The sequence below is a fragment of the Conger conger genome, chromosome 2 (genome assembly GCF_963514075.1).
Source record: "Conger conger chromosome 2, fConCon1.1, whole genome shotgun sequence".
NCBI lineage: Eukaryota > Metazoa > Chordata > Actinopteri > Anguilliformes > Congridae > Conger > Conger conger.
In genome coordinates this window covers 18021878-18035030 of record NC_083761.1, presented here as the reverse complement: position 1 = coordinate 18035030, position 13153 = coordinate 18021878, and the positions used below count along the sequence as shown (strand labels likewise).

Below are 13153 nucleotides of genomic sequence, written 5' to 3'. Positions count from 1 at the left end.
GTAGGTAGTAATCAAAAATTTGCTGAGATTTGGTGTTGACAGCCATTCCTGAGCTGGAACCCGCAAGGTGTTAAATATGGATGCTTAATTACAAACAAACACATAGGGGGTAAAAACTGTTTATACCTCAGTCTGTTTATTCAGCAGTATTTTTAATCAATTTTAGCGATAGAGGAATTTGTGACGTCGAGAAAATGTAGATAATGCATTACACTTGCCTGAGAGCAATACCTCCATTCTGTATTAAGGGCACAGTGTTTTGCTGCTGGACTGAATCTTGTTATAATGGCAAAGAGTGCCCATTAGTGCTGTGAGAGGTCAGTGGGCCTCAAGCTCACCAGTCCCCACACTAACAAGCACAGAAAGAGAAAAATAAATCTCATTAAACCAGACAGCATGACAGATTGGACTTTTACTCCTTTCCTTTTTCTGATGCGGCCTTGTTTTCCTGTCGCTCAGCCTCATTACCAACCCTTCTGAAAAACATACGCAAAACTTCATCTGGATTTCTACTGGCCTGTGGGTCAGTGACAAATCAGTGCTTCCGGGTTTAGAAGCATGTTGGTGCAGACAGTTTTGCAAATTGGAAGTGTACGATTTCCTTACATTTAGAATATTCTCAATAGTTTTTCATATAGTTTAACCCATGAGGGATAGAGTATTGTTATTTCATGTATTTCTTATGTTCATGTCATATTTTTATATCATAAATGTGAAAAAGCAGCCATTAGCCGCACTAAATCCCTTTAGACAAAGGCTTGTTTGGCTAGCTTTCTCTTCAAAAACGTATAGCAATGGAAGAGAAATAGAGGTTATGAGTCAAAAAGACTTTTTATTCGTTTTATTGTGATTCTATTTGTGATTGTCATTCTGGTGATGAAAAAATAATGTTTTGGCCAAAGGCCTCTCATAGCCAAATGTTCTTTTATACCATCTGCTCCAAATAACTCCCAAGAGTGCAGATTTATCTTTTCCTTTTCGCAAAAATGTATCCATCAGTCCCCTACAAATTGCTGAAGACAAAGACCAAATTACTAGATAACCCAAAATGTTAAAGTTTCTCAGAATGACTGTTTCTTAACCCGGGAAACCACCCACACACGATGATCTCACCACCCTCTCCTGTGACACGGTGTGTCTAAACAGCCAACACTATTTTTCTGAACCCAGTCCACATCTGCAGTCATTTTTCCTTTAACCCTGGTGAAAGAATAGCCTGAATGCCTGGAGGAATGTTTTTCATTTTAAAGCACATTTCATGTGGATTATCTCCGGGGGGGGAGTGTGGATGATGGCAGTGAGAGGTGGAAAAATAATTAATGTCTGTCAAAACAGGGAGGCCCGGCCGAAAGTTCCGCTGTTTATTATTAATAAAATGTCTCGTTATTCAGGAAGCCTATTCTATGAATAAGCACAAAAACCCTTCTGTCATATTACCTGTTTATTTTTTAAAAAGCAACCTATGAGAGTGAAAAAACAGCACATTTCAAAGTATGTTTAACGGGCAGCTAAGTAACTCCAGAAGCTAACCAGATAAGCTGAGGCTTGGCCAGGGAAGATGTTTTAAATAGCTAGGGGGACTGGGCCATACCGCTATCATGATCTGGCTCTGCATATCAACTTTTAACAGCTGACACGAAGGAGAGAGACAGGGTAGTAATATAAAAATATTAGTAGCAAGGCAACACTAGAATGCAGTGGGTTAGAAGCTTGCAGCCAGAAGGTTAGGCCTACAGGATTGATTCCCATGTGGACAGAGCCCTGTGTTTCTACCCTTAAGCCATGTATCAAATCCGACTACCACTTAATACCCAGCTGTACAAATTGATAATGTGCGAAATGCAAGCTACACTATACAAGTTGCCCTGGAAACAAATATACAAAGAAAAAACAGCGCTGCATTCAACTAGCATTCCGCCTTCAGGGCTGCCTTTGCCTCATGCCCTAGAACAGTCAATTGGAAAATTAACACAAGGACGATTTACTGCGATACCGTATGAATGAACACAATTGCGCATAGACCCGCCCGCATCCATTCTGCAACGGATTACTGCCTTCTCAACCATGGCGTTATTCACACGCGCTGCAAATGAACCAAGTGGCTTCATTGGACGTGTCCACGGATTTCCTTCTCAAACACTGCACTTTCGCCGTGCTCAATCACCAATCTGCTCTTAAATTGAATAGCCGACCCATAAACGTAAACCACAGTGCTAACGAACGCCTTTCCCACAACGATAAATAGAAAGGGACGTAATAAATGATTAGGAAATAATTGCCTCCGAACTTAACGCAGACATGTAGTCCCGTCGCGCTGCTTATTGCATTACTGTGCTTCATTTCCCTGTGCTGTTGTATTAGTGGAGGTTCCGCTGCCGGCCGATGCCAATCTGTGTCCTTCTTGCCAGCCACGTAGAACACAATTTCATTAATCAATTCATTACTTCTCCACTAAGAGCTTTAATACCAGCAGCAACGAGTTTGGACCTGGCAGCTGCACCAGGTCTACAGATAACTGTCTCATTGGGATGACAAGCTGTATTTTCCCAGAGTGATCAGGGAGATGAAGGGAATTGCAGCTGGAGTCAAAATAAAGGACCATCAGAGATTTTAAAAGAAATGTGAAAAAAAAAGTTCCATAGTCATCCATTATGGAAATAGTAGATCCCTGCATAAACACCATTACAGGCATCTGGAAAAAAAATTATGGCCTTCATTTGCATTCTGTGACAAGCCACACCTGGCTTATTCAAACGTAAATCCAAATGCCACACGCGTGAAAGGGAGATTTACAGTGGGATAATCCATTAATAAAATCTTCCGACCATCAAAATGTTTACAAATTTCATCACAGCCATCATACATGAGAGCATAAAGCATAATGGGGCTCACAAACGTGAAATGGGATTTCACGACAATAAATGGATTTAGAATTAACTGTCATATCCTTTGAAAAAACGTGACCTCCTCAGAGCTGAATCGTAAATACTTCTGCAATCTATAGCTAACAGGAACCAAGCACGTGCAATGAGGTTTGATACCCAGCCAGTTTCATTATTATCATTACTACTATTATTATTATTATGATTGTTATGATTATTATTAGTTGAAAGCATGTGGGATGTCCCAGAGTAGCAGTTTGTGTGTTTTCCCCTGGGGAGGCGGAGGAGGGGAGGGAGACACAGCTCCACAGCTCTTCAGATCAACAGCTGTACACAGCTGAAGCCAGTCTTGCATGAAAGCCTTTCCACAGAAGCCACTCCCAGCTCAGGCATCCATTTCCGCCGTGGCAACATGCACAGACTCCCTCGACTACTGCAGGCCTGTCGGAGGATGAGCTCACCTACGCATCTGCCTGAAAGTGTCAAAATGTTCTGAAGGAGAGAAGGTCCTCCCAGATATGTATTTATTCAGATCAAAGCAGCTACGAATGAAATTCTTTTTTTTCCACAAACACGGTTTGGTGAGTCGATTTTGTACCATTATAATGTAATTTTATACAATGGCTTAACTGGGCTGGGGGATGGAAATTAGCCTTGACAAGAATCCTTTATTGTCCACAACTCATAACAATGTTCAATTACAATGTTCCCAGCAAATAAATTGAATAATTGAATAAATGTATTTTGGTGATGGCCACAAATTCACCAAACTGCGTAAATGAATGAATTTCCTGCTGAAAAAAAACAGCTCCAGCTAGGTTTTAAAACAGCTGGTAGCTTGTAATTTCAAGCTGGTCACAGCTGGATTTTACATCAGCGCAATTACATGTATTTAATCATGAGTCAAATTTAAGGACAAATGTTGCTTGAATCCAGCCCATGAGTACTGACACTGCGCTAGGCAAATTTAGCAGCAGAGGTGAGTGAAGCTGTCAGCCAATGGTCACCCCGTGATTCACATGCTTTTACAGAGCGTGTGCAGATACAGGAAAATGCCACTACAGGCCACAGAGGGAAGCCAAAGGCCATCACGTCGTAGCACGCCCGGCAAAAACGCAAAACGCCTACCGCCTTGATTCACCAGAGAGGCTTTTATCCGAAGATCTCTGAGCGCACCCTTTTATCTGAGGCTACACGGTGGAAGGTGATTCGTCTGTAGATGTTATCAGAAGATAGCAGTGAAGTGCAGCTGTGATCACTTCGACTCAAGGTGTCCCTTCTGTATGAGAGGACTAGGAGGGGCCCGTAAAAACGAACCCTGTTTTTTCCGGAGCATTGCTGAGCTGCAACCTATTCTACGTCATTTTTCTCGTTTTGGGATAGTACTAAACAACACAGCATCAGCAGCTTAGTGTTCTAGAAACATTACAAAGTAAAAATAGCGCGCAAGTGTTTTCGGGGTTGAACTAATGTTTGTCAGCTGAATAATGTAGTTAATATAATGTGAAATAGTATCAGTGATATCTGATAGAGCGGTATGAAAATATGTGTAGTTCTTTTTCTGTGCTTTTCTTTTTATTTTTGTTTGTCACTCTGATGAAGGCCTAGTGCCAAAATGTCAGCACCTCAGCCAATAAAGTAGCACTGTTGCGCCTTTTCCTTACTTTTTCAAAAGTTTAACCTCAAAAAAAGCTGCACCTGCAAAAAAACTCTACCAAGGTGTGCAGGCCCTCTCTGTTTTTGTTTGTAACATTTCACCCAAAACAAGCAACACAGACAACCACAGGGGAGCAAGAACACACAAGAAAAGGAAGACACTACATCTTGGAAATAACGATTATTGTGTAGTGCTTAATCACAAAACGGCAGTATGCTACACGCCCCAGTGTGTTTCGGTGTTCATTGGATGGCACGTGTTAAAACACCCAGAAACTAGCATTACTCATTAAATGGTCCAGTACCTAAATCCATTTACAAGAGAGAATGGCTACCACCCACACAATACTTCTGAAACAACATTGCACACAAATTAAGGTTCCTTTGCAGAGGTTCCCTTTTAAAGGGAAGAGGTTTTCCTACCTATTTCCTAACTTTTCCTAAATGACTCCGCAGCAGTGTTAGTATGGGTTATGAGCACTGGCATCAGTCTCGTTTGTCACAGACTCTGTGAGACTGACCATGGCTGTTCCCAGCAGGAAGTTCTGTCAGACGACATCCTTCCTTCAGGATGTGATCGCCACGGAAAGGCAAAAGATATATCTTGGGCAACACTTTGTGGTTGTTGGTGAAAGTTGGGGGGGGACACGGGACAGGGTCAAGATAGGATAAGTACTATGTAAACTTTGGCACGAAATGACAAACTGGGAGGCAGCAATGTTAATCCCCCAATTATCTTGGCGGTGCCGCAGAGTGCACTGTAACCCTTCCGAGTGCAACCCTTGTGTGGTGTTGTGAGGAATCAGGTATGTTTACGCTGGGAGACCTACGCAAATGGCTCTGACACACCTCAATGTTTACACAGTTAACTCCTGCGTCTAAAAATACCCATGCAGTCCAACAAGGTTAGGCTCCACTGGCTGAGGGAGTGTCCATTCCCACTGGCTAAGGGAGTGTTCATTCTCACTGGCTAAGGGAGCGTCCATTCCCACTGGCTAAGGGATTGTCCATTCCCACTGGCTAAGGGATTGTCCATTCCCACTGGCTAAGGGAGTGTCCATTCCCACTGGCTAAGGGATTGTCCATTCACTGTAAGCTAGAGTGCTGAGTGCGACAATGCTTTTTCAAAAGCAGGAAAACCAGGAATTGTCCACTGATTTCAAATGGCATTCATGTGAGTACCCTGAAGAGAGTTGAAGAAAACCTTCCATTTCACCGTAGGAGTAGAAACCAAAAACACACTCTCGAATGAGCTCTTTTAAACCCGCAAGGACAAAACAGTCAAACACCTTAGCATACTCAGATGACATTTGCTCTTATGCTGCAGGCAATACCCAATACCCAGTGCACAACATGACTCTTAAATGAAAAGACTGCTATGGTAGTGCACACATTATCCGTTTGCTTAACTCCACACCAAAATACCTCGGAAAGGAACTGGTAACATATAATAATTAGGTTAAGTACTGTACTGTAGGAGTCCACATTGACAACACTACAAGGACATGGTTAGGCCTACTTATTCAGAACAGTACAAAATAATTTCTTTGGGGAATACTTTAATTTTTGAAAATACTGAGGGGGCTGTGATGTTAATGAGCCCAGAAAAACACTGTTTATATTGTCTGCTGTTGTTCTAGTTCCCTCTCAGGTTCCTGTGTGTGCATTCTATTGAAATGTGACTAATTCAGTCAGCGGGCGGTTGTGACAGAGAGAGAGAGAGGGGGAGGGGGTTCTGCAGGGCCGGCGTGCCTGCCTGCTGCCATTGTGCCGGACTGCCCGCACGCAGGCTTCCCTCAGAAACAGGAAGTCCTGCGTCCAGACCTCACACGCCAACAAAAGGCCCCCAGACCAGCCTGCTGGGCTGAACATCCCAAAAAAAAAACACATTCCCTTAATGACTTGCCCATACACTGGGGTGGACATTCAGAGCTGCACGAAAAGAAAGAGACTCTGGGTCTCCGCTCTTGTAGTTTGCTGGCAAGGCAGTGTCACGACATGGCGGTCTCAGGGAGCCATTGAGAGGACATTCCAAGAGATTACAGAGCTGGTGGCGTGCTGTGTGGTGCAAAGAAAATGCAGTGTAGAACCACGGGGTTGGCCCTTTACTGAGGTAATAACAAAATGTAAGATAAATTGCACACTAGCCCCACCCCCCCAAAAAATTATTATTTTGTTAATTGAAAAAAATTCCACTGTATCAGCTCAAACTTTTACTAGTGCTTCAGACCTGAGGAGTTAGCTTAGCATTTAGCATTCTTCCATATGTATTGGATTGGTAGGCATGTACAATCTCCACAGTAACCTCTGGAGCCGAAGGATGTGGGTTTGGGTGTCCAAGTTGTCTGGAAAAGATAGTCGCAGATTATCATGCTTCTACTGGTGAGGTCTTGTAACAGACCTTTACTACAGGGGCCACAGGAAATGTCTGCCGGAGTCCCCTAATGCGAGCTGCTAAATCTGGTTCCTTGACTGTTTTATAGGCTCTCTGCATTTTTTAAAAGGGCAAATGCACTTTTTCCATTACTCTGCCTGTCTGCTCAGTTTCACATTAAAGTACATTCGTCTCGGTGTCCAGGCCCTTCTAATTAGTGAATTTTAACTCCTGATGAATTATTAAACGTGCAATGCCGATCCACTTGTGCGTTTTAATTGGCAGGGCTATTTTTCTAATCGTGTCTATGAAACTGTTTTACACAGCACTTGTCTGAACCGTCCGCGAAGCGATTTAATGCATCAGATTCGTAGCATGAGCGCAGTATCAGAAGAGCACTGAGAGGCATCAAGACCGTTAGAGCGAGTGTAGTGTTTGCAGAAGAGCAAGGGACACCTAAACAGACATGATTGCGTGGATAATGTTGTACTTAGCTAAGAGTCCTCGGGTTCACTTTAAAAGGCAATCGTCCGGTCGTCTCCGAGCGCGAGCGTAGTGCGGTGACACGGACCGCAGCGCGCGGAGGGCTCTGTATTTGGGTGACGTCCACGGCTCTCACAAGGCTTCCTCCTTTGTGTGTTTGTGCAGTGTAAGCACACGCTGTGTGATAGGGGCTGTTTCCTGTGCAGCCAGGCCAGGGCTCTTCCTGAGTGGCACTGAGCCCGGAACACACTCCTAACACAGGGCCTGGAGCTGAGCCCATGGGGGACTACACTGGGACTCAGTGACACACACACACACACACACACACACACATACACATACACACACACACACACATACACACACACACACCCATACAAATACACACACACGCATACATACACACACACACATATACACATACACATACATACACACACACACACATGCACAAACACACACACGTGCATGGACTGGGACACACGCACAGACATACACACACACAGCTACACACACATCCTCACTACATGCACACACAAACACAATCGCATACACACAAACATACACGCACATACACATAGACACGCACGCACATACGCACACATACACACATGCACTGTCCCTACATGCATACATACACAATCACACACACACACACACACACACACACACACACAAACATACACACACATACACAGACACACAGACACACACACACATGCATGCACTCACACATACAGACATGCACACCCATGTACATAACCTACACACACACATACAACCATGGATCAGCAATTTTAATTAATGTTTCGGGTGTTGGCCCGTTTTACAAACAGGCTAGTCAACCGAAGTCCGATACAGGTAACAGTTACTGCAGAGGAGTCACCTGAGACCAATTATTGTATAACGGCTATCAGATTCGCAATACTTTTAATTCTATGGCACAATGTGAGCGGGGAAGCTAATTAACAGTAAAGTTAATCTACCGGTAATGACCGCAAAAGTAAGCTTTCTCCCCCTAGGCAACCCCTCTGCAATCCACCAGCCAGAAACAAAGGCAACACAAGCAACTGGCAACTGGCTCACAATCGCTCAACTGCTTTAATGGTTCCATTAAAAGTGAACTAGAGAGCACTGTAACCTGCCTGTTTCTCATGTCCTCAGTACCAAATGAGTCCACATACTGGACTTGAGTCTCCATGACAGCCTATCAAACCTGCAATGAGGCCATGAACCTGTCAAATGCAGTGACGTTTGAGTGACACCTCAATCATGTAAAATGCAACTACGAGCACCTCAACCTACTCGGGTGACACTACTATGAAAAATAACCGAAGGCATAACAACATAAACTGGTGATGAAATGACAAGGCTGAAATTATGTACGCAGCAAAATGTTTGTAATACAGTATTACGCATACTATACAGAAGACAAATGTAAGAAGTGCATTGAATTTCAAACACAATTATACATGAAGTCAATCCAGGGAGAGAGAGATTTGTATCTACAGAGTATTGAGTGAACTCAGAGACGTCCTATATCAGTTTCATAAGAATATGGAGCAGACCAAACAAAAAACGAAAAAACCCTGGTTATGTCTGTGTGTGTCTACGTGCGTGTGAGCATGTGTCTGCATGTGAGTGCACGTGTGTGTGTGGGTGTATAGTCAGACAGAGACAGGAGGAACTTCAGCCTGTGGACCCACATTTCCACGCCTTCACCACGTCTTTATCTTGTTCCTCTCCAAGGGTGACACTGCTCTTGTTGTCGGGGGTACTTACAGCTCTGGAGAGAAAGCTGCGATTCACAGACAGCGGACTCCCACGCCCATAACAACAGCTGAGCAAGAGGTCCTGGGGGTCCTGGGTCCTGGGGGTCCGGGTACTGTGCGTCCGGGTCCTGTGTGTGGTGCGTCCGTGGTCCAGTCGACCCCGGGGCCCGGCACATTCACATAGCTCGGTCCCAGGGCTCCCGCTCCGGGTCGATTGAGAGTAGGGGTGGCCCGGGGAGAAGGGAAGTGAGGGGGGTCGGGGGGTTCGGTTGTGTAACCTGGGGAGTCGTTCGGAGGGCAGTCAGAGAGAGGCGATTCAGCGGCGGAGATTTAAAATGGTGGCCGTCATCCCCTCTGCTGCAGCGTGGATCTCAGAATCTCAGAGGGACGCGGGGCCACCTGGACAGAGGGGGAGAGGAAGAGTGCGGTTGTCTTAATTAGTCTGGAGGAGCAGCACTGGGTACATCAGATCAGGGGCTGGGGGGTGGGGGGGAAGGCAAACCTTAAATGACATAGCATCACGCTTAGAATTAAGAGCCTCTGTCTTCAGCTGCCCTGACACACAGCCATCACAAAACTCAATTAAGGGAGGACAACTCAGTTGTGCAGATTCAGCACCTTCTGACACAAGGATGTAATGCCCGTAAGTTCAATAATTGACAAACTGTCCAAAAACTGGACAAAAGCGATGGCCACACAGATTAACAGACGTGCATTGCACCTGAAAGAAATTGAATATTTTATACAGAAGGAGTCTGGGCACTGATGTAAAAAACAATGCCTTTAATGGCATTCAACTTATTGAAAAAAATATATATTATTGTTAATTGTTATAAGTGTTGGAAGTGCACTTGCTGGATGGACTTTTATGAAAAACGAAACCTTTCATTCATTTTTAAAGCTGCAGAAAAAAAAAAAATCTTAAATTAAATAATTGTCAGATTAAGTTTCCAGTACTGCATGAATCCTCTGCTTTTCATTATGATCAAATTTAATTTCAGTTTCGTCTGAGCAGGAATAAGACATTCCACTGAGTTCCAGTCATTCAAACTCAAATAAATTCCATTTAACGCTGTTCTATCTGATTCAAATACATTTCACATAGTGAAAAAGAACAAATTAATTGCGGAGACTGCTTAGTTGTGACACAAAGTATACAAAAATATTTGAACAGAAGGCTAGAAAGGATGTGTGTAACAGTAAGAGAGTTTGTGAGTGGCCAGCAATAGGGGGGCGTGGAGCTGTTGAGAGAGAAAAAAGGGGGCACTGGACAATTTATCTACCTGGGAACACAGTGTCACGGAAGAATCCAGACCTTGTAAATTCCAAGCCGTTGCCATGGTGACGGACTAGCATGGCTGAAATGGACTGGAGGTGGCTTTCAGCTCCCCGGTAACACCAGGGAGACGTGAGAAGCCCCCGCTCGAAAAAAAAAAAAAGAATATATAGAAAAAGAGAGAAAAAACAAACGCGGCATTGCGGAATGAAGACGAGCTGGCAGCATCTGCGCCGTGACACTGTGGAAAATGAGGTGTCACGCCTCGGGGTTTGATGACACGCGCATAATGGCGGAAAATAAAAGAGATTTAAGGGCTTCTCGGCGGCGTGGCACGGGGCACAGCCCGGGAGTGCTCCTGGTTTTTTGGGCTCCCGCCGATCGGCTCCAAGCTGGAAATGTCTTGGGCTTACCCCAGGAAACATAAATCTCCGCACAGTGCAATATCACATACATCAAATATATGAGGCAGGCAAATAAAATCGCCACAGGGGAAAATCCTTTGTTTGGTTGTATCTTTAGCTTTTTTGGTTGTATTTTTCTTTTATTTTCCTGAACATGCCATAGTCAGGCATTCACGGTGAAATATCTGGACCTTTCACAATACAATGTATTATCACATTACTGTGAAAGGTCTATAATTATAGAGAAAGGTCTATAATATAAAAACATTCCTGAATAGACCAGCATTAGCCAAACACACTCATCACAAATGATTTTATAGTTGGAATAGTCAAACAAAAACAGGAAGTGACATCAGAGCACAGTGTTTAAGAGGTAACTGGAACTCAGGGTGATTCCAGGTAACTGCAGATCCCTGCTGGGCCTGGTCCTCCAGAAACTGGTGCGTGGCATGGACACACTCCATGGTCACATAGCCCCCATGCCTCAGGGACTTATGTTCACTCCAGATGGCCTTGGTCTACCAGGCTCACTTCCCTTGGCTCAGCTAACATGCCAGTGATGCAGGAGCACTACTCAGGAAACGAACAGTAAACAGCAGCTGCCAGCACAAACAATCTCAGTTTATCACACAGAACAGCTCCAACTGTCTGCAGCTGGAGTGCAGCATGGTATCCAACAGAGACTACAGTCACCAAATAGTATGGTATCCAGCAGTCTGTAGTGAAGGAACACAATACTATTCAGTCAACAAATAGTATGGTATCCAGCAGTCTGTAGTGAAGGAACACAATACTATTCAGTCAGTACAGTAGTATGGTATCTGGCATAGTCTGTAGTTAAGGAGGACAATGCTATTCACACTGAAATATTATAGTATCCAGCAAAGCCTTTAGTCAAGTAACACAACAGAATTCAGCAGTTTGCAGGTCTAGCCAATAAGCAACATGGTGTCCAGCACCAGTCTTGTAGTGAAGCAAAGTGGTGTCGAACAACCTTAATATTTAACAGTATGGCTACAGCACAAAATGTAGTCAATAAAAAGGTTCCTAAGTCTCTACAGTCTCTAGTCAGCAAGCCGTATGCTGTAGTCAATAAACGGCACTGCAGCCAGCACAGCATGCTGTCAAAACTGTACCACGCCCAGCACAGTATGATATTGAGAACAGCCTACCCCCATCAAAACAGTAGGGTCTATCAATGCACAGAGCAGTGTCAACAGTCTGCGGTCACCGTACAGCACAGCTCCATCAAAAGCTCCAATTCAGCCCAGACAGCAAACAAAGCGTACGGAGCGGTTCACATTAGTCTGCAGCCAGCTGTGCAGAGACAGAGCCTGGTTCCAGAGCTGCATCTGCTCGGCAAACAATGCCTGGAACTGTCAGCGCTACCCCCTTTCCCTCTGTAGTGAAACCTTGCCTCTTAAGTCCAGAGATCTTCCACCGAGACAGACAGCTATGTTACGGAAATAGGCCTAGACTGTGTACACAACTTTGATAAACAAATGCAAACTGACACTTATTTAAGAGTGGAGATCTTGAAAGATACGTTACGTTTTTTTTTACCTCTTGGCAATACTGTACACATGATCTCCTGGTAGAGGAGAAAAATCCAGGTTTAAAAGTAAAGGTTCTCCCCAGTATTTTGTTCTAATTATGTGCTTTTGCTAATTAGCACAATTATTTAGCCAGGAGCTAGAACAAATTAGTGAAATCAGCTGGCTTAGTTCATGGGGGGAAGAAGACTTTTACTTTCCCCTGGACTTTCCGCCTCTGTCTCTCGGTAGGTTATGAGACTACAACAGTTTCTCTAACCTGGAATAAACTTTGCCCCACATCCTTGACAGAACTACAGTTGTGCTTCCAGTCCACGTAGAGCGGTGTAAGAGCACTCAAATCAAGTAAGATTCATGAAAATGGCCATGAATCTTTTCACATTAGCCATTCGGCCACCCTGCTGTGACAAGCCTCGCAGTCAACGTACGGTACAGTAAAGCAAATCCTCTGCCAGTCAAACAGCTTCAAAAATACAAACGCCGGCTGACTGATCTCTCTCTGAATGCTGGAGTCGGAAAAGCTTTTTGTCAGCGCATCTGCGCTGTGAATGAATCTGAGTCCTCTGAGAGAAACAGGGAATCCGGGAGCTGATCAGTATTCGCTGAGGAGACAGCAGCAGAGTAACCTTTCAACAGTCGAGGGAAAGGGCCACGTGCTGATGGCGAGCTGTCACAGTGAAATCTGGTTATGTCTGTGTATGTATGTAAAACAAGCTCAGATCCAATTACTGGGGTGACCCAGCGCCCCTGTCC

The 13153-nt window shown here is 44.3% G+C and overlaps 1 protein-coding gene across 3 annotated transcripts in view; it reads right to left on the bottom strand.

Moving 5' to 3' along the window:
- The window catches only part of ptprea (protein tyrosine phosphatase receptor type Ea), a 72661-nt gene that overhangs the window by 23968 nt on the left and 35540 nt on the right, over positions 1-13153 (bottom strand). For all 3 annotated transcript variants that reach the window (XM_061228123.1, XM_061228139.1, XM_061228131.1), the window contains one exon: positions 9178-9566. In XM_061228123.1, the coding sequence (XP_061084107.1) occupies positions 9178-9343 (166 nt within the window). In that variant the 5' untranslated portion in view covers positions 9344-9566. The remainder of the gene's footprint in view (positions 1-9177; positions 9567-13153) is intronic.